Source organism: Python bivittatus, unplaced genomic scaffold (genome assembly GCF_059951505.1).
Source record: "Python bivittatus isolate LINGU-HERP-01145 unplaced genomic scaffold, Pbiv_v1 ctg000020_np1212, whole genome shotgun sequence".
Classification (NCBI taxonomy): Eukaryota; Metazoa; Chordata; class Lepidosauria; order Squamata; family Pythonidae; genus Python; species Python bivittatus.
The window spans coordinates 45,904,312-45,927,541 of NW_028277030.1; the positions used below are offsets into that span (position 1 = coordinate 45,904,312).

At 41.5% G+C, this 23,230-nt stretch overlaps 1 protein-coding gene across 1 annotated transcript in view; it reads right to left on the minus strand.

Annotated features, from left to right (window-relative positions):
* ELOVL4 (ELOVL fatty acid elongase 4) overlaps positions 1 to 8,398 on the minus strand; it is a 45,194-nt gene extending 36,796 nt beyond the window's left edge. The window contains exon 1 of the mRNA XM_088150726.1: positions 8,040 to 8,398. Coding sequence (XP_088006852.1) covers positions 8,040 to 8,124 — 85 coding nt within the window. The 5' untranslated portion in view covers positions 8,125 to 8,398. The remainder of the gene's footprint in view (positions 1 to 8,039) is intronic.
* Positions 8,399 to 23,230: the final 14,832 nt, after the last annotated feature.

Genomic DNA, 23,230 nt, shown 5'->3' on the forward strand with positions numbered 1-23,230 from the left:
TTTTAATAACAGTACTATGATACATCATGAAACTTCTACTATAATTAAAGTGTATCACATTCAGGTATTATATATTCCTTAGTTAGCATACATCGATCAGTCAATCATATCACACCTTAGTCAGCATATATCAATTGATCATATCACATCAATCATGTCCTTTATCTAGTCCACCAGTTAGTTTCATACTGCTGAATGTAGGAATTCTCTTTATTGAAAGGATGAGCAGAGAGTTAGATCTGGTTTGTTCATTTATTAGATTTGTATTCCTAGTTCTCTCTCTAATAAGTCAAAGTTGGAAGCCAGATTGTTGGAGTAGCAAGAAAGCAGAGTCAGGTTATCTACTTGATACTAATTTTTGCCTCTCCCTCTTGTCCCAAGCTTCCTCATTAATCTTAAACAAATTCATGTTCATGTGAGATCATGTGAGACCCTTCAGCACCCTGGGATGAGGGTTGGATTCTGTTATGTCTAGACAGGACTTGCAACACCAAACCAGCTCACTGCATTAAAATAAGACTGATGTTATGAGAATGATATGAACACAGCAATGCAAGCATTAAGATTTTTATATTTTATTATTTATATATTTATATTGCTTAGCTTTTATTTTTCATCTTTGGCCTTTGCTTATGAATTTGAAAATGGATCGACTCTGTAAAGACTTGAACTTACACTCCTCCCAATCTTTTAAGAAAGAGTGCACTTGTAAAAAATATGTGGAATTTTGTATTTCCAGATATTTTGTTATCATAGTAATCAACCAATATCTTAAAAACATAATCTTTGCATTTGAATTTTCTATGGTATCTTCTATACTTCAACAGGCTGTTGCAGCATACACTTATAAAAAAACATCTGGAGAAACTGAAAGTTTCCCCAGTAAATATAACGGGAGCTACTCCTGAGTAAACATGCACAGGATTACATTTGAAAGCAGAGATGTAAAGGTTGCCCCACAAGGGCTGCATTGGCCCTCATAGGGTCCTTTCAGGGTTCACTGTTGAATAGTAATTTTTACTGGGGTAAAGCAAAAATCATTAAATACTGGGCCAATTATATTAACTGTTTAATTGCATTTATTAATTGCAATTTAATGTAATTCAATTTAATTGTAGCCAAATAATTGCATGTCAATCAAATTAAATTTAGTATTTGTCCTAGTCCCACTTATTTTTTAGAGTGCAGTCCTTAGCGTATTCACAAAAGCTAAGAAATCAGTTGTGTGCCTGTTCTAAGAAATAATTCAGGGTGGTATGATATTAACCATGAATTTCCCAAGGCATGCATTTCATTTAATATTTTTAATAATGGAAACTATTCGTAAGATTTTCAAGTTCTCTCAGCTGTTCCCAGTAGCAATAAAGGAACCCTGAGTGTGTCTGATTTCTCTCTCTTTGGAAATATTCTCTCCAGACCTGGTAGGTTCCTTGTATAAAATGCTGCTGTTGCATGTTAGAGAGCAGAAACCCAAATTAAATGTAGCCCAAAACTTCTACCCAGTTGCCAACTGAAAAAGGCTAAAAAACCAAACAAACAGCACATTATTTCAGCACAGTATAGAACAGAACAGGGCAATCTGAATAATTCTCAGAAGTGCCATTATTATATGACTCATGGCCAAATACATGTGCTTACATGTGTAATCTGCATATACAAGGCCATTTTACAATGACCAGAAAACAGTGGTATGTGGTATGTGAATTCATTTAATTCTGGCATATTGTGCACACTTCTTGGTGGTATGCATAGTCAAGTGTCAAGCTTCTGATGAGAAACACTTCTGTACGTTACTCTGTTTTTCTTGGCACCGGAGGCTTAGGGGTGAAGTTCATTTAAATGAACTCAGAACATATATGAATATACTGTCCCTGCAGTAAACAGTTTTAAATTAAATACTGAAAATGAGACATTGTCTGTACTTCTGTTCATGTATCTTTAGCCTTCTGAGATAAATAGTATCTCTGCAAAACTAGCAGAAAAAATAATCGAAATATACACATTTACAAATACTTTCAGGGAGTATTATTATAACTAAATTAAATAAATCAATAAAATATTATATTTTACAAAGTGCCACAATTATGTTTTGCAGCAGATTAGCTCCAGAGAGATCCTTCCTTGAGGAGAAAGTCTCTTTCATGTGCCAAAGGATTTGTAATGCTTTAATGCAAAACAAAAACAAAATCAAGGAACCCCTCCCCCTTGAAATCCAAAGGCATTTCTGTTATGACAAGATATTGTGCAATCTCCTGGGTAAAAAAAAAAAAAAAGGTGCTCCATTATTTATCTCTGTTGCTAAAGCCCAATGGAGCTTTGATGTACAATTTTAATAATAATGCCTAATAGTGAGCTCAAAACAATATAGCAATGACAAATAAGATTAGTTTGTTGGTTGGCATTACACTGGGCCCCAAAAGCACTTCTCAGATTTCCAGCTGTACAAATTAAGGGTTAAATTGGAAAGGGGATGGCAGGAAGTACTGAAAAAAAAGATGCAGGGTAAATTTGCACATCAGTCCTAGTTAATCCAGCAGTTGGACAGTGCCACTAATGCTATTTTTGTTTCCATCTGAAAAAAATCAGTCTCGGTGAGCAATCTGAACTTCCCATGAATATTTAACAGCTATATGACACATCCTTTTAAATTGTGTAAGTTGGGGGCTTTTTGAACCAAGCTACATTTTGCTCCCATCCATCCCCAAAGCAATTGTAAGATTCTTTGCAAAATGTGGTTGATGGAACTCAAAGGCTAAAGTATCTACACACGAAATATGTGTAGTGAAATACTTCAGGGATTGTTTCTGGTCACCAGGCTTTGATATCCTAAGCACTGTTTCTCACTGACAATAAAAACTGACTGGAAGTCTTGCTGCTATCATGCAAAGCCCGTGATGTGCTCAAATGTAACATATACATCTTTTTCATATGTGCAATTTCAATCATTTTAATGCAAAGAAAGGGAAAACTATGTGTACAAACAAATGCTTGTGTGTTTTGAGTGCTCTGAGTCAAATGAATGGGAAAGGTTCTGCAGCTGGAGTACACATTAGCTCCTAAGCTAGAACTCTGTAACTTCGACCCATGCCTACATGGGTTGAAGATGTGGAGTTCAATTAGTAAGAAAAGGGTTCAGAAATACTTTTGGGCAAAAACTCCTTAGCTTGACATAATCTAATGGAGAATACTCTGAATATTTATATACTGTATACTATTAGCCTAATGGCCCTCACTGACTGAAGTTAGACATTAAAGAATTCTCTCTAATTGTAGCATAAGTGTAATAATGTATAAAGATTCCATTGAGTAATAATTCTGTGATAGAATGTTTTAGATGTTAGAATCTTTGTGATTATTTTTTATTAGAAAACAGGTTAAAGTTTGATATTAATAATAAAGCGATGAATCAGATGACATTCAGCATGAATGTCACTATTCTTGCAGAAAAGAGTTTCCTTATTTATTATTGTTCATTTTTGCAAAAGTCATTTTGACTGTCTATACCTTTTTAATTAATCCTTTAAACTAATTTCAAAATGACTTTTGATATTGCTTAGCATTTTGGCTGTCTGTAATACAGTACTACTGAGAGGGATCTTCTTATTAAAAAAAACAACAACCTCTTAAATACCTTTATTTATTGTGTTGTGCCAGTTTTATATATTGAGTACCACTGCTTTTCAGAAGTCTTTTTTCAAGCCTATTCTGAAAATGATTATTACATGGAACAAAATCAAGATGCTGTATCACTTCAATCATATTACAAATAATAATACAAAACTGGTTACATTTCTGACCTGTAAATCATTGAATGTTTTTCCCCATCATACTTTTTTATTACCTGTACCCTGCAAGTTTTTAATTTACAGAAAAGCTGGGAAATAAATAAATAATTTTTAAAAATAAGAACTGAGCTATCTACAGATTTGGACAAGACCAAAAATCCAAGCCTCTTATACTAGATTCCAAAAAAGAAAGTTCTCATGTTGGATTCATTTTCATCCCTTCCATTTCATCATAAAATAATTATGAAGTATAATAATTACTTCAGATGCCACTTTAAGCCTAGACCAAAATCTAACTATGGAGGACAGGCTGAAATTGCAGGGAAGCAGAACCAATGACACATTCTTTGTAACTAACTTCCAATTACTACACCTTCCAATTATTACACCATCACCTCACCCCCACAACTTAGTGAGAGCACAACTGCATGAATTGGACCCCAAGCATCTGATTAGAGTTGGGAAGGAATAATTTGGGAATCTGATTTTAGAACTATAAGAACATTGAAAACAATTAAAAGAAACTGTGTAGGTGTCTCAGTAAGAATAAAATTTCTTCATTTGTTGTGCAATGTGGCTATGTAGGGATGTTTTCAGTGTGGTGAAATGTTTCATGAGTTGAGCAATAGCTAAACATGGTCAGGCTTTTATGATAAGGTTGCTGGGCAAGGCTAGAAAAGCGTGGTATAATTTCAAGATGATGTTGATTGAAAATGCTGCGGTAGAACAATAGATGTACTGATTCATCCATTCAGCAGCATCACTACTATTATCAGAGTCTTATAATCAGGTTCAAAGAAAACCACATTACTGGGTCAGGCATCTGGTTTTCAGAAGAGTCTATGGCATATGGTTCTCTTTTCAATTGTTTCAATTGGTTAAAAGTAGAAGGTTGGGATCCAAAGAACATTACAAGTGTCTGAAGAACCAGAACTACTATCTGTCCAACAGAAGCTTCATTCAGACCAGTCTACTTTTGTAAACTTTCTCACTATAATAAAAAGAACTATACTGGGAAAACCATGGTTAGATTAGAAGAGGAAAGACAGTAGAAGCATTTGATCCACTCTTTTTCCAAAAGAAAACTTAGACAAAGTAAGGGTCTACCTTGCTATCCCCGATAACAAGGGATAGCAGTTAACAATAAGAAGTCTTAAATTAAAAAAAATATCTTCAGCCATGAACTCACTGGGAAGAGTTAAGAAAGCTATTGTCATATCTTTGCCAAGCCCCTTGTTAAATATATATCAATGGCAAAAAGAATAATTTACAGAATTATTGTTAACAATTATATAAACAATGCATTTGATGACAGTGTCTAGAAGAACATTTTATGTTACTATTTTGTTCTAGATTGGGCAAAGTTGATAATGTCCAAAAAAAGTTATTTAGTGTAATAGGAAACAATCTCTTTATTACTATCAATCACATAATCATGTTTTTTTAATTTAAAAAAAATTGGTGTGATATCCTTAACTTCAAGAGCCAATGATATAACAGAAGTCATGTAACTCCTCCCATAACATTATGAAATCATATTTTTCTTACTCTACTGAATAGTAAAATATAGTTTTGAATATATTATATACACACTTCTTAATGACTATAGAAACACACATACCCTAATCATGTTTCCAATATAATTCCTTCATACTGAATTCAGAGTTTTGTTCTACCACCAGCACCCAGATTTAAATTTGTTCTGACTGCTCCCATGTTCAGAAAGGAAGGGAAGATTTTTGTTAATGTCCTACCTCTGCAACCCAAACCACTATCTCCCTTATTCTCCAGAGGCTCTCCAAACCTCTGGAGCAGGTTTTCAGAGGATTGCAAAGGGAAGGAGTAACTGAGTAAGTACGATTTCTTGCCCCATTCAAGCAATGAAAATGTTTTACTGGATCCAAAATCTTCCACAGACCAAAGAAGCTTTTCTTTCTGCAATAAGATTTTGCTAGACCAGCCCATTCATCTGCACAGGAACACAACAGTTCTATTTTTTTCCCTCATCCACATTATATCCACATCATCTCAACTGCTTCAAGATAACCAGTACACTGAAAAATGTGTCTTTAAGTATTGTAATTAAATACAATGTTATTTTGGAACATCAGATTATGCCAGATACACATATACCAGTCTCAGATGTTGTCATACTACTGCATGAAATTCAAATTAGTCTGCTGAGCACAAGATGTTAGGCAACTTTTTCTCAATTATCCAAATGTCAGCCAGGCTTTCTAAAGAGAAAGAAGTAACAAAGTGGTTTCTAGTATAAGTCCATATTACACCATTCTTGCCAATTTAGAATTGTCATAGCTACTTCTCTTCAGTGAGATTTTGGCAGTGTACTATGGAGTACAAAGTATCATGGAGAGGTAAAGTAGTTATTTAAAAGGCTGATAATGCCATATTATTAATATTTTTTTTCAAAAATAACTAACACAGCTGTGCCTTGTAATAAGAACAGTGTAAAAAGTACAAGAGAGAAAGTGGCTCAGTGTAAACACACCACTATTTCACTCAGTGTTTAAAGTTTTGGATTGATGTTGGATTAATATATCTGAAGTATGGCTAAAAGCAAGATTAAGATTTCTATAATTATGCAGATTGTACACAAAACAGGCTCCCTGAAGTGAGAATGTTACTGTCCAATAAATGCCAGATCAGTGTTAATAGAAAGGAAGGCACCTCTTCCTTCCTATTTACTTACGAACTCTCAACATTTATAACCCACATCACCTGAATTTTATAATTCCCTATAGTGAAATCCATCATATGTTGCAGAATCATCCTAGCATTTAAAATAAGGTATTGGCCATTCATACATAAAATGCAATCCCGGCTCCTGAAGAATATATATGCATACTATCTGCAGCCATAAGCATGAAAATGTCAAGCATCCAGTTATCCATGTATTGTTTCATTTATCATGCATGCAGAACAAAGGTATTTGCTGATGCGTAAGACGAGAAGTAATCTGAGGCTGCAACCTTAGGCAGTTTATCTGAGGGTAAAGCCCACTGAACAAAGTGATTCTTCAGAATAAGCATGCATATGATCGTATAGTTTTACTATTTTCTTGCACCTGCCATGCCAATCCTAAACGATACCCTTCTGTATTATTAATCATATTTGATATTAATCTATTAGCTAATTTTTATACTTTTCATTCCCTTTTGAAATAAACTGTCAGTTTAGGATTAGGCTTAACTAACCACACTATGAAACTTGGAATGTGTGATCAGGACATGATGTGACTTCCATGAAGACAGACAGACAGACAGAAAAATAGAGGGAGGGTGGGAGGAAGGAAGGAAGGAAGGAAATCCCTAAAGATCTAATAATGGGACATTCATTTCACAATGCAAAGGATGCCAATGGCTCATACTTTTAGTCCCATTTCCCCCAATTTGGCCATCAGTTTTCAGATGTATTGGCCATCAGTTTCAGCAATTCCCAATCAGCACGGCCGGTCAACTTGGCACCTTCATACACATTAGATTTATGGCTTGTGGAGGTATGGGAAGCATACTCTTCCCCTTCAGATGTCACCCTGGTTCCCACAGTAAACATTTCCCAAACGCCTTTTCTTGTGTGAAGCAGCCTGTGGGCAGCAGCTCTTCTTTGGCATGCTCACAGTTAAAGGGTCAGCTGTTTCAGAAGAAGAGCTCTGCAGCAGCCACCACCAGTCCTCGACTAACATGGCTTCGATTTAGCAGCAGCTTACAAACAATTTAGGTCTCATTCTAAACGCTTAGTAAGTTTCTGCTCTCATTAGAAGGCTGCCTAATATAAACCGAGAAAGAAGATGGAACAGCATCTCTCGCAGCAAACTTAAATGGAGCGGCTATTTCCTCTCGACTTATGACCTGTGTTCCCCCCAAATGTGAGCATGAGGAAGGAGCCCCAAAATGTCTACTAAAAGGATCCCATTTGAGTTTGCCGCGTCCTCTCACGGAGCAACTGGCTTTAGACAAGATAAGAGATAGGGGGCCATTTTGACCCGTGTATGTCCGTGACAAGCAAACGAGGAATTGGGGATGGGGCGAGTTCCCTCTTTATAGACCGGATGGGGAGGTGATGAGGAAGGCGGCGGCGGCGGCGGCGGCGGCTGGGCCGACGGAACCGGTCGCCGGGGCGGAGAAGAGACGGCAGGTGCTCCATAGCCAGGAGCGCTAACGGGAAAGCAGGCCAAGTGTCGGCGCATCGGGAGGAGGCTGAGGGGAAGCGAACAAAAGCGCGGCGCTTGGTTACCTCGGATGCTCCAGCTCCAGCGGTAGAACTCCAAGGTGTCGTTCACCACGTTGGCTATGAGGCCCGGCTCTCCGGAGTGACCCATGGCTGGCCAGCTGGCAGGCGGGCGGGCGGGCGAGCGAGCGAGCTTGCAGCAGTCGTAGCAGCAGCAACAGCAGCAGCAGCAGAAACCGGCAGGCTTAGCTCAGCTCAGCTCAGCTCGGAACAAGCGGGTCTGGGGCTCTCCGCCGGGGCTGCTGCTGCTGCTGCTGCTGCCGCCGCTCCCCTCCTCAAGCTGGAAATGAAATTTAAATCTCCGTCTCTGGATGTCTATCTTCAAGCCCCGCCTCGCTGGAGACGACTCCCGTGCCCGCGGCAGGGAGATGGGAAAGCAGAAGAACCGGCGCCCAGCGAGGCTGCAGCACCTCGAGCTGGACCGTAGCGCGCTCACGTGACGGCCTCCCTCCTCCCGCCCCCTCTTTCCGGGCGGCATCTCGCGGCGCAGGCGCCCGCCCTGATGTCTTGGCACTCGATTCATAGGCTGCCCTGGCGGGAGGATCCGAGGTGGTTCGTGGCGTCCTCAAGACACCTTGCGGCGTCTGGCGAAGGCTCGCGGGTGCCACCGCCCACGCGCCTGCCACCAAGAAGCGGGGGCCAGCTACCCCTTGCCAGTGCGTGTGTGGGTGTGTGTGTGTGGGGACCTTTGGGAGTGCTGGACCCGTACTCTGGAGGGTGAAGCTCTTCCTCTCAATATTAATTCGCACCCTCTCCTCCGTTGCTGGCCTGTCAAAGAGGCAACAGGGGCAGTTGTGAGGATTTTTGCCTTGGGCCAGTGTCACCCTGTGTGTGTTTGTATATGCTTATCGTACACATAGATGCAGCAACATCATGCAAAGAAACACTGAATTTTCTAATCACCAGAATAGCACTACATGTAGCTTGATATGTGCTTTTCTTTGCCTTCTCCTAGACTGGGCAAATACACAATAGGATGCCCCATTCCAGTGACACAACAACAGCAGCATATTTCAGTGATGTAATCAGATATTGGTTTAGTTTGTCCAATATTTTTTTTAATTAAAAGGTTTAACACTAACCACGCTTGATCTTTTATATTCTTATGGGAATAATTCTGGTTTCCAGTATAGCTTCTCATTCTGACAGTTATTCTAGTCCAGTGATATCCAGGTAAAATCAATGCTGTTTCTGAAGATTTCAAATGGTTCAGATTTCAGCAACCTACAAACTAAAATATACTCAAAACTCATTTTTTTCACCTTTCTTGCTTTTAGTCTGGTAATGTCAAGACTAAACGTATATGGCCCAATATACTGTATACTGTATATCAAGGACCTTCTCCAATATGTACCTGCCTAATCTGCTTGAAGGTCCCTATTCTCGATCTCCCTTCCTTTAAAGAACTGTGCAGAGGATTATCAGAACCTGCCCCTCCATTTTTGAAATGTCTTCCTAAGATATATTTGTATAACCTCAAGAACTGTGGTCTTTTATATTGCAAATTAAAATTGTTTTGATTTGTTTTGTTAAACCAGATATTTCTGGTTGAGCTGTACCACAGTGTGGTTAATGGTTAAGATGATAGACTGGAACTGGGAAGTTTCAGGTTCAGACTGGACTAAACATTACCTCTTAGCACAACCTATCTTATAGATGGTTGATGTGGCAAAAAAAATGTTGGAGGACGGAGGTTTATGTATGCAGCTTTGAGTTCCTGAAAGTAAGGTGGGATATAAATATAATGAATGCATAAATAAAATCAGTTAAGAAGATTGCAACAAAGAGGCCTAGTAGAGACATATGGACATTATTTTGCCCGTGAGGAGAACAGCTCCATTGCATTAATGTTCCCTATAAATACTCAGTATTCAGAAGTATACTGCCTCTGGTCACAGTTACAATTTATAACCATATAATCAATAATAGCTCTCTTGATATGAGATGTTAGCAATCTCCTGGATTCAGTTACCCTGTTTCTATAGAAGCCAAGAGTTGAGTACTGTAAACTGCTGGGTAGCACTGCATAAGAATGGGAGGACACAAAAGACTTAAAGCACACCATGAGTGAAGCCCAAGGACCAGTAGTGGAATTGGACACTGAGACACCAGAATATCATTAAATACCTGAGCTACTATTATTTCAGTTGAATGACCAGCCCAAAATCATGGATGATATGGTCTGAGAAAGCTATGGAATTTAAATCGGGAATCAATTGTGAGGGCAGCTCTGTCAAAGATTTTATATCAGAAAAGAAGCAGAGACACAGGCCAGTAACTTCAATTCAAGGAGAGATCTACAGAAGGTTTCATCAACAAATTTGCCAGTACTTAATATAATATTCATTGGGCAAGTGACATAGGACAGGAAAATAAATTCTTCAAATTATTGAAGAAGAATTACTGCAAGCCGTCATTGAAAGAGAAAAGCTGGGAGAAAGCACATTGTTCACTTCAGTGGTAAATGGTGCTAACAAAAAATGAAAGTTACAGAAAAGTTTATGATGAGTCCCTGACCTAAGACTGAATGGTAGCCTGAGTAAAAACTTCCTTTGCCTGTTGCCTGTTGCAGGCAATAAAGATACTGTAATTTTTCAAAGCTATATTATGTGTGTCAGCAGCCTGGGGGGAGAGAGCTCTATCTGGATGCCTTTTCCTTTATGACTGAGCCTCATGGACACAGGTATAGTCTACAGTACCTAAGATAGGAATAGCGACTGACGCATTTTTACATTGAAACCAAGTTTCAATTACCAATGCTAGGGAAATATATATCAATCAGTAAACAGTATATTTTCTTGACCATTCCACAACTGCATAATGAAGTTGCTCCTTGGCAGAATTTTTGACTAGGATAGGCTGTCTATATGGAGCTATTTTTGGATAGTAGTCCAATGTGGGCAAAAATCTTTCTCCAGATACCCATCTGCAGCTTGCTTCAACCTTACCATAGTTGTCATCGCAATCAACTCCTCCTTCAGCCTTGATGTTCTGAACTGCACCTTTTATAATCCTTGCCTATGTTGTTATCATAAAAGGCTACCATTCCCACAAGCTCTTTCCACAGTTACACCTAATCATAGGTGGTAAAGATTTGGCATTTCCAATTAGTTACTCTAATCTCACATTGCTATATTGCATAAGTAAAACAACAGGCAGCAAGCAGTGTTCCTAAAATGAAAATCATGCTTGGTACCCTTAAGATAGAATTATATAGTAGACGTGGAGGGACTCAACCACAAGAAATACATTTTAGAGATACTTTTCACCTTCATTTCTTTCTAACTTTTTCCCTTCCCATGTTGTAACATTCAATTTACCTTGATTAAGGTGGCCATGAAATTAAGTTTCTCAAGGCCAGAACATTAAGGCCAAATTATTGGCAGCACTTGAAATAAATATCTAAAATTAAAATAATTTTCTCAAGGGTATTAATGAAACAGGTTCAGTCTAAAAAAATAGTCAATTGAAAGATTAAAAAAAAAAACATAAAAGGATTTTGCAAGAAACACAACTTACCAGCAAATGAACACAATGAGGTGGAGGGTGGGGAGCAGTTCAGTAAGAATGTGTAAAGGATCTACTAGCTATATTGAATACCTTGACATCCCCACGCTCTGAGGAAATGCACCTTAGAATACTAAAAGAAGTTGCCAAAGAGCTATTGCGACCTCTATCAGTTATCTGTTAGGAGAATTTGGGATTGGAGAGGATTGGAGAAAAGCAAATATGGCCCCTCTTCAAAAAAGAAAAAGAAGAGGATCACAGTAATGATTGACCAGTGTCAATATCTGGATACCCCTTGCAGTAACCCCCCTCCCACGCTCCTTACCCAGGACTCCCACCTTTTCTCGCTTAATGACCCACACACATTGAGTTTACGACAGCAACCAGGATCACCATCGCTAACTGATGCAGTCACGTGACATTGCACTTTACGACCACATTGCTTAGTGACAGCAATCCCGGTCCCATAACCCAAGGACTACCTATATAACAAAGAATAATACTTATGCAGCATTGATACACCAGGCTTGCTGATGAATCCCAGCTTACTGATAACTGTCTTTGGAATGAAACCAGCACAAGAAAATCAACACAGCATCAAAAGGAACATGTAAATCCAAGCTTTGTATGTTTGGGCAGGAGGGATGACAAGTCCTGTGAACTGGACTGTTTACTGACAGTTTGGTTACAGGATAGTAATGTAATTCCCTCCTCAGGCTGCCTACTCAGGGGACTAAATCTCAGAGGACTAAATGTTGCCTTTCCCTCCTGTTCTGATTAAATGTAAATGCCCCTATAAGTTTCTCAGTGGACAATTAGGCCACCTCAATGCATATTCTGCCTTCCACTGCCTTCTCCCAGCCAGTCTCAGCCATTAGAGCAACTAAGAGCTGGTCTGTGCTATTGGGCAACTTCAATGATCAAGCCCCTGTAGTCTTTTCAACAGACATCTCTGGCCCATTTTCTCTGCATGTGAGAGAAATGGCTGCTTGTGCAGGCATGTGTTGACATGAAAAGGAGATCCAGTGCATGCTGGGTGTCTTCCTTGCCACTGGCATATATCAGAGGGTTGTATGCCAGCTGCAAGAGGAGGGCTTCATCTGGATCCCAGGCCAATCTGAGATAATTCAAGTAGATTAAAAATACCTCCTTCCATTTTCTAGAGGAGCATGATGGCTGGCTACCAGTCACACTATGCCCTCCATAATACCCTCAGATGCAAGGTTGTGGGATGCCAGTAGCCAGCTAACATGGCTTGATAGGCACTCCACAGGTAAGCTGGTAGCATTATCTTCTGTCCTCCACTTTGAGGGATGGCTGCCTGTACTTGATGCCCTGCAAATAGTACATGAGTTGCCCCTTTCATAGCTCCTTCTGTGCAAACACCCATGCATTTCCTGATCTTCCACCCAGACCTTCTACCACATCTTCCCCAGGTCCACAACTCAGAGGCTCATGGTGGTTGCCACTCACTGTCTGCAAATGAATTATGACACTCTTTATCATCCTACTCACTTTCTGCTTCATTATCCTTGTTGAATTCTGAATACGTAGTTCTACTCTATCCTTAACCATGGGAAATCACTGTGTAGTTAAATACTGTTTGTTCTCCTTCAGCCTCACAGATTGTGTTTCTTGAGGGTGGAAGAGAAGTCACCCAGTGTTCTTACATAATGGCTCTTTCTAGTTAATAACAATTTTGTGTCCTGCACTTTGTTCCAAGATGCATATCTCATGAGGCAATCCTTAAATATGTGCTCCAAAACCTCCTGACATCCCATGATTGCATGTAAACTAAGGCATCTATGGTTGCAGGTTGTATAGACTCCTCTCTCCTTTTGCTTCCACTTTTTGATATGTGCTTCTCTTCCCATAGTATTTCCCATAGAGGAGCCCTCCTGACTGACCAGCAGCAACTGCTGCTACTCTGAATGACAATCTGTTCTGGAATGTATGAATATGTTTGTGTGTTTCTCCATCTGCATAGGCACTTGTTTTAGAAATGTCCAGCTGATGACTTTCTCTGCATCCAGAGGCATACACCAACCCCTGTGGGCAAGTTTTAGGTGCATGTGCAGGAAAACAAGATGGCTGAAGATGGAGACTGCAGACATGTCTATATTTGAAGAATTCGCCCCAGGAGGAACAGGGTTGTACCAAGTTGAGGCTGTGGTGGTGCTACTGTAGAGATTAAGGGAGGTGACCTTGACAAAAATATGCAAGAACCATTACCTTGGCAATGACAGCTGAATCATTCTTTAAATCCTGGGAAACAAGATAATATTTGGAAGTGGCTCAGGCAAACGCCTCCCTTATTCACTGGGGTATAAGAAGGAGGGGAGATACAGAGCAATCAGACTTGCAAGATTCTGTTATTATAGCCAATATCAATAAAGTGTGGTTCTAATCTTTCTCTGGAGCTGATTTTCTGGTCTGGTCTACCTATTGGGGCTGACATCTATTCAGGCTTCCTATGCTCCAGGGATGTATGCAAAGGATGCTTCCGTCATGGGTAGGCATGAACTGGCATGCTGGCTGATCAACACTGTTCCACAGTTTCTAGCACTCTCATATTTGTGTCATAATTGCTTGGCACTCACCTTTTCCTCGACTCATGACCAGCCTTAGCCAGGAGGAAATCTCCTCTCCACTCTCAGGTTGGTTCAGTCATGCCTTCCCTTGCTCCCTAACAGTAGCGTCTGGGGCCAGTCATCTGAGTGTGTTGTGGGTGGGTTCCACTTGCTTGGTCAGATGGGAATAAGTAGAATGGGTGCCTACCCCTGGTCCATGGATCCCAGTGCTCACTCGTCTCTTCAAATAATGCAGTTCTACAGCATTCTTTTCCCTGTCCCAAAACCAGTCATGCCACTTGACAATGACTCTACATTTGCAAGTTATTCACCCCCTTTCCATGTATTCCCACTAGCCACCATGTTGTGGGAGAGCTGCCCATGATGTGGGCATGGCTCAGCAGCTGTTTTTGCACTGCTTTGGCCCCCAAAGCGCTGCTCATGCCCAACTCTGCTAGCCCACTTCCAGAAACTGCTGCTACATGGTTAAAGTACAACCAGACTAAGCTTCATTGTGTAAACTACAGTGTAAATCCTGTACTGAGTTTCCCCTTTGCCTATAGTGCATTGGACACCCTCCAGAGTGGGTTGGTAGCCACAGGGTTATAAGGAGGGAGGTCATCACCACAAGAAGATAGTGGTGCCTCACAGTGACCCATGCCCTTGGAACTGAAAGTGCTGTGGAAGGAGCCCCTTTATTCTCTTCCCCCATGAAGCCCATAGAAGAAATGCAGCACTTCACAAGCAAAGAAACCGAAATGATAACTGGAACCCAGGCTATAACAAACCTTCCAGTGCAGAGCTCTTGTCCAGCTGATGTTGCTGTCCCACAGGGCCTAAACTACAGAAAAGCTGCAAACCTCTGCCTTCTTCTCTGGCAGCCCTTCACGAAGCAAGATCTGTAAGTCATCAGAGATGTCACAGCTTGATGTGAATGGGGATGGTCTGTGTGTACAGGACAGATCAAACATTATCTCACAATGATGAGGGAAATATGAATACAGTAGACATCCCCACCTGGATTTTCTGTGTCATACTGGCCCCCTCTGGAGGAAAGAGAATCCAACAGACATCTGCAACAAAGAACCGCCCATCTACATGGAACAAACCCCACCAACCAGCCTCATGTTGCCTGCTTGCTATCAGTGCTGTGCCTCAGGATGTATGATCTTGAGGTCCCTACACTGTTGCACAAAAATTCTCACCATTGTCACAGCACTGGGGCTGTGTCTCACTCACTACTATCACTAAGGCTTCACCTGGTCTGGTTGTACAATAGTAAGTTGTTACAGTGCTGCCAAGAAAGTGTGTTCAGGTATTGTATCACATCATACCCTGATAGCTCCAAAAGCACAATGTCCAGGTGTGAGAAAGAAACATACATGGCATAGTACTATGACATTAGGCACTATAAAACCCACTGGCAAGAGATGGCAAGGAGTCCACCGTTGGTGACAGTGCAGTTGGAGAAACAGAATTATGGTGTTCCAAGGCCCAAACACAGAGTATATATCAAACAAATATTAAATAGGTTGTACACACCTACAATAGTCCCAAACCCTTCAACAGTATGTCTCAGGGATTCCATCACCCACCTCCACTTAAAGGACTGTAGAGATTACCTTGAAGATAAGGAAAGAACCTATAATGGTATGTGAGAAAGGCCTTGAGAAATGGGGAGAAATGCTGCCTAGGGACCATCTCCTAATTATTCCTGTTATTGTTACTTTAGATTCCAGGCAGAAGGTAGAACTTTCTGCTCTTGTAGACTCTGGGGCAACCACTAATTTCATAGATATAGAAACAGTACAGAAACTAAAGTTGCTTACTCAAGCTCTAGAAAGCCCAGTGATAGTTGGGACGACTGACGGACAGCTACTAAGAGCAGGACCGATTCTGCAGTGGGCAGCTCCTTTGTAGTTGACAATCAAAGATCACACAGAGTTCATAATGCTCTATGTAACTGCCTCCTTGCAAGTCTCCATCGTCTTTGGAATAGAGTGGCTTCAGCTGCATGATCCAGATGTAAACTGGGCATAAGAGACACTCTCATTTCCCTCCCCTAAATGCCAGTAGCATTGCTTACAAGCACTGCAAGCTTACTCCCCCAACTCCAATGCAAAATGAAGATCAACACTGCCAGAAAAATATGCAGATTTTGCAGATTTGTTTGGAAATCCTAGGCAGCCGTGTTACCCTCCCCCCAATCAAGCATGTGACTGCACCATCAATTTGAAGCCAGGAGCCCAAATCCTAGCAAAGAGATAGTATCCCATGTCTACCCACGAGTTAGCCATTCTCAAGCAATATTTGAATGTCAACATTAAAAAAGGATTAATTCACCCTTCCAACTCACCAGCATCAGCAGCCATGTTTTTTTGTCCCCAAAAAACAAGAAGAAGAAGCTGCAACCACTATGAAGGAAAAGGAGGGAGCCCCTGTGCTCATGACTACAAAGACCTGAACAGAGGGTCAATTAGAAACCATTATCTGCTCCCACTTATCTCAGATCTACTAGACTGGCTATAAAAGGCATGCATCTTTACTAAACTAGAGTTGAGAAGTGCTTACAACCTAATCAGAATGAAAGAAGGGCACAAATATTTAACAGCCTTCAACAGAAGATATGGCAAGTTTGAATACCCAGCGATGCATTTCTGCCTGGTTAACTGTGGAGCTCTTTTTTCTAGATTCATGAATGACATATCTTGAGAAATTCTAGACAAGTAAGTTGTAATGTACTTAGATGACATATTCATTTATTCTGAAGATCCCTCCTTGCATGTCACCCATGTCAGAAATGTATTGCAAAAATTACAGGACAATAAGCTCTTTGCCAAACTAGAAAAGTGTGCATTTGACCTACCTCAATTAGACTATTTGGGCTACCAAATCTCCACAGAAGGCATACAGATGGATCCAGCAAAGGTATAGTCTATTCTATCATGGCACCCTCCTCGTAACATGAAAGATGTGCAGCACTTTCTGGGCTTTGCTAACTTCTACAGGAAATTCATCCCTAATTTTGACTGTGTAAAACCCATGTCCCCGTTTCAAGAGTTAAAACATCTTTTTGCTTCTCGGCCCCTCCTCCACCACCCCTTCTGTCCCTTTGTTGTGCAGATAGACACTTCAAATGCAGTGGTAAGAGCAGTCCTACTCCAGACAGAAGAGGAAGGGGGGAGGCAGATACTACTGTGTGCCTTTTACTCCAGAGTGCTTCTCCCAGCAGAAAGGAACTATGACATTTTCTATAAAAAGTTGCTGGTGGTAAAAAATGCCTTTCAACAATGGAGACACCTGCTGGAAGGAGTGGCCCACCCTATACAAGTTTGTACAGACCATAAGAATTTAGAGGTTCTGCAGAATGTTCAATCTCCCACCCCTCGTTAAATCAGGTGGGCATAATTTTTTTCCTGCTTTGATTTTTACATCTCATATGTCCCAGGCTCTCAGAACAAACTTGCAGATGCTCTTGTATGTAAGCTGGAGTATGAGGTCTCCCAGTACCACCACTCCCCCACAACAATACTTCAGCCACGCAACTTTGAGTCACACCGTAAATCAGATCAACACGAAAAGCTGGGAGCAGGAAAACAACCTGTTGATCTCTTTGATCGGATCAGAGCACAGCAGCAGCAGGATTGATATACCAGGGCCCAGATGGATGACCTCCAAGGAGCTCAACAAGGTACTGTTATGCCTTTCACAGTGGAGGGAGGGCAGCTGTTGCACAATGGGCATTTATATGTGCCTAAGGGAGGAACATATACATGTTGTGTCATGTGGGAAGTACTACAGCTGTGCCACGACAACAAAACAGCAGGGCATGGGGGGGGGGGCTATTTAAAACCCAGCATAGAGCTCTCAGAATGTTTTGGTGGCCATGCCTCCATGCAGACACTAAGGATTATTTTCCTTTTGTCATGTCTACCATAGAGCAAAATCAATCCCCAATAAACCAGCTGGGTTACTGCAACTGCTAGCGATCCCGTCCTAGCCCTGGGGCACAGTTTCTCTAGTTTTCATCACAGATCTTCCCCCAGTGTGGGGATATACTACCATACTGGTAATAGTGGATTTATTTATTGAAGTGTCTATCTGGCTCATTTTATTCCTTGCAAGGGCCTCCCAACAGCCCAAGAAACAGCTCAACTCTTTTCAGACCACCTCTTTAGATATACAGGAATGGTTAAATCATGTGATCACAGACAGAGGAAGTCAGTTCACTTCCAAATTTTGGAAGGTCCTCTTGCACTTATTAAATATTAAAATTCATTTGTCTTCCTTGCACCATCCAGAAGCCAACAGAGAAGCTGAGAAGGTTAACCAACTATTGCACAATATTTAAGATACTATATTTCTTACCAGCAAGACAACTGGACTGATGTCATATCTCTTGCTGAATTTGCTTACAACAATGCAGCATATTCCTCTACCAGTATGGTCTTATTCCAGGCAACTTATGGATTCCACCCACAGGGTCTTACCAGCAACCAGACAAGAAAGCACCATTCCTTGTGCCATAGATTTCCTGCATGAGAGGCAAGCAGCCCAAAGCCTCTTAAAGGAACAGCTCGAACTAGCAAAGGCCATGTACAAAAAACCAGCAGATACACACAGACAAGAGGGAGCTAGAATTGCAGAAGGGGATTTGGTGTGGCTTTCTACAAAATTTCTAATTTCTGCAAGACCTTCCAAGAAACTAGACTTAAAATTTATTGGCCCTTTCCCAGTGACTAAGCAAATCAACACAGTAGCATTTCGTTGGCAATTGCCAGCATCAGTGAAAGTTCACCCTGTATTCCATTGGTTGTTGCTTGTGAAAGAGGCTTCCCCCTGCACTCTGTTTTTACAGATGGCACCTCCCTCTCTTTCTAGTAAATGGGGAGGAAGAGTATGAGGTGGAACGGTGCTGGACTCTAGACGCAGAGGGAAGTGGGTTGAGTACTTGATACACGGAAAGGCTACCTAGAGCCAGAGAGCTCATGGGAGGCAGCAACAGATGTGCATGCATTACAATTGGTGCACTGCTTTCATGATCAATATCCTAACAAACTCTGTCCTCAGCAACTACCAGCCTTGCAGGAGTTAGGCACTGATCAAGATGAGCAGGAGGAGTTCTTTTATTGGTGGAGAGAGCTTTGGGGATAGCAAGAGACCAAGTTGGGGACGTGAGAGATGAATCAGCTCTTTCCACATCAGGCATACAGGATATAAGTGGGGGTGGGGGGTGGGGGGTGGGGAGGAGAACAACAGATTCCCGATGGATATAAGTGGGGGGGAGGAGAACAACAGATTTCTGATGGAAAGGCAGCTGATTTACGGGATGCCTCATGTGATCTCAGGGAGTTACTGGGAGAAGAGGGGAATGACACAGCTACATTTCATTCTCACAGTCCACAATCTGTTTCCCCTGGGAACTCAGGAGGAGGGGGGGATGAATCTGAAGGGGAGGGTAATGTAATGGTATTTGAGAAAGACCTTGAGAAATGGGGCAAAGAAAGGCTGCCTAGGGAATGACCAGATAAGAGAAGGCATAACCTGCAGCTGCATAATGGGTGAAGAAAGAGACTCTGATAAGTGGTAAGAAAACCACCAACACAGGCAGGGCAAGCCACTGTATGTAAACAGACAGCAAACTCAACTCCATTCTAGCACTGAAGATGTTACCTAGCCGGGTAACAAAACGTTTGCAGGAAAACAACCAAGCTCAGAGAACCCCAAGGACTCCACACTTCCCTAACTTCTCAGGCCATAAAGGAGATGGCGGGAGATTTGTACTTTCAGACTTGCAAGAATCTGTTAACGTAGCCTTACAATAAAGTAGAATTAGCTCATCTGGTAATGTTTCCTTTCTGGTCTACCTGGGAAGGCTGAGAGAACCAGTGACATGTTAAGAGGGGACTTTGAGAAAAGATTACTCAGTCTTGAGAAAGAGGAAAGTGTCAGAAAGAAACTCAAAATAATCCTCCCTTGATGTTGTTTAGTAGAAGAAAAAAACTTGGATAGGCTTTCAAGATTTTGTTATTCTACCTTATAACAATAAACAGCATTCCCGGAATCCCTGCAATGCCTCTTTCTTGACCTTGCCTACTGAAAGGGCCAACACCCACTGAAGTGAAATAAAATTCAGCTGCTCTTTGTTGAAGTTGTGTAGCATTGTTTCTATGTGCCTATGTTGCAATTAAGAAAATTAAGGAAAAGGGAACCATTGCAGCACTGTGGATGGGAAAGCAAGAGGAATGTGCTTCACACAGCATGGCACTGGGCACCCAGCCAGAAACCAATAGGTGCCTGCTTAGAGATGGAAGGTTTGAACAGAACTTCTAGAGGGAATGGGAAGACACAAAGTAGGGAAAGTTAATTGACTTAATGAGCTATCATTGGATCAACTGCAAAATAATAAAAAAATTGGAACTTTCAACCACTGGAGAACATAGCAGCCCAGCAGTCCAGAATGAAATGGTTGCACAGGATGGCAACCAGCTGCTGGAGGGGAGAGGGCATGCCAGGTGATATACCAAATTAAAGCTGGAGCTGTCATTTGATCAAGAGGAAGCATTGCAGACCATCTGCTTGGAAGGGCTTAAGATGGCTCAGGACAGAAAACAATGTGTGTGTATGTAGGTGTGTGTGAAGTACATTTGCGATGGGCTGGGAGTGGGTGGAGGACAATGTCATCCATTCCTATATACAAGAAGTGGTTGATGGCCCATATGTGATGTGGCAAGCAGAAAGTGCAGATCTTCTCTTAAACTCTTTTGGGAGTCAATTAAGGCCTTTTGGGAGCTTCTGTATATTTACCCCTTCACATCTGAGTTCATTAAGCATGCTGGGGAATAAGGCCAGTGATGTTAGCAGTAATTGCAGTGCATGCCTCACAACAATAGAAAAGCTTCCTGTACTATCAAACAAAGATTTTCAATGGTTGTAACCTAAATGAGTTATCAATGCAATCCTACAGATGTCTGTGTTAAAGACAATTCCATGGGTCTTCAAATGGGTTCAAATGGGTTTGTTGTGTGCACAGAGTTGCCACCAACTTTAAATAACTATTCAAAGTGATAGAATAGTTCAGGAAGGAATGAGAGTAACAGTGTCATATTGCCGAGACGGGGATTTGTGTAGACAATTTCAAAAGGAGAGCACAAATGCAACTGAACATAGCACGATTGAGTCACTAGTTTCTCCATGACTGGAAATGGAGCAGTTGTCTTTACAAACGCAAGCTATTTAGAAGATAGCATGAAAGGAATTGTGTAGCAGAGGTCCTCATTTATTTATGCTGTTTTTGTCAAACATAATTAATCTCCATATGGCTCTTTCCCTCCCACTCTGTCAGAATACAGGGTTTGATCAGGTGCTTTTATCCAGGGCATTAACGGTTTTGCTACAGCTTTTTGCATAGGTTGCTTTTTGCTGTTCTGCACAGTAATCAAGAGCTATAGGTGGGGTAAACTACAGCCAGAAACAGAGCGAAAAATAAAGAAACACACACACTCCTCCTGTCTTCAGTGTATTGACAACAAGGGTTTGGCTAATTCCATATGATTCCATTGCAAAGCATTAGGTTTTCAGTTCCAGACTTTCCCCCCCTTTAAGGCAGAAGCAGATCACTTCCTGTGGCCTAAGATATGCTTTTATAAAGAACCTGATTCAGCCTCCAAAGTAGGCTTAGAGGTCATGGCAGTGTCTCCAGAGAAATAGGGCTACAATTTTCAGGCTTGGTATACTAAACCCACCCCCCCACCCCCCATGATAAACCTTTTGAAGGCTTATTGTAGTGATGATGGTTTCGCTGGGAAATTGGCAAGGAGGAACTGGATAGTGCTATGTAAATTTTACACTTAGGCACATAGTAGATTCTAGAAAATGGCTATCCTGAACCTCTTATGTTTCCCATGCACCACCTCCGGACTGTGTTATTTTTGTCTCCTTTTCCTTCCTGGAATGCACCCCCTCCTTCCTGATAGCCTTGCTCTCTGCTTCTATCCCCCACATCACCCTCCCCTTCGTATATACATTACATCACAACTCCTGACTCTGATGGTGTTAATACAGTGGTACCTCGGTTCACGAACTTAATTCGTTCCGCGACTCTGGTCGCGACCCAAATTGGTCACGACCCGAATCAAATTTTCCCATAAGGTTCAATGTAATTATGGTTAATCCATTCTGAACCATATGTATTTTTTTTAAAAAAAACCACAAAAATATGACACAAAGTACAGTATGAAGAGAGAGAATGCTAACCTTGCTCGACGCGACTTCTGGTGTGGACAGGAAGGTGGGTGGGGAGGCGGTTATTGCTTGGAGGGAGAGTCCCCCTCCCTACAGGAAGCAACGACGTATCACAGCAGGGAAAATGGCCACGGATCCTGTTCATCACCCGATCCGGCGTTCGCGAACAGAAGCAAAATTTTGCGAACGGTGCTGTTCGTGACCCGAATTGGTCGTGAACAGAAGTGTTCGTGACCCGAGGTACCACTGTACATTGTGCCCTGCATATGGGCACACCCAGTTGTTTGAAACATCTTCTGGCAGCCCATATACCTGTGTGTTTGACCTAATTATCTGGCCATTGCCAAGCACACAGAATAGCCATGTCACAGGGTTTTTTTTCATCTGCCTCTAGTTCTTTGGAATACAGGTAGTCCTTGACTTGTGACCACAATAGGGACTGGAAAATTTGTGGCGTGGTTGTTAATCAAGACATCACAGGACCACAACTTGCAACCTTCCCTGCTGGCTTCCCCATTGACTTTGCTTGTTGGAAGGTGGCTGGGAAGGTTGCAAATGGCAATCAGGTTGGTGTTGACTCCTGATGACTGCCCGGGCTAGTCCCTGCAGTTTTCTTGGCAATATTTTCAGAAGTGGCTTATCATTGCCTTCTTCCTAGGTTGAGAGAGAGTGACTAGCCCAGGGTCACCCAGCTAGCTTTGTGCCTCAGGCAGGACTAGAACTCATGGTCTCCTAGTCTCTAGCCTGTTGTCTTAACCACTAAATCACCTGGCTCTCAAGCTGATATTAAAGGCCAGACATTTTCTGGTCATACTTGCCATCTTACCAAACCTTTGATAACTAAGCCAAGTGGTCTGTTATACCTCTCATTTCTCC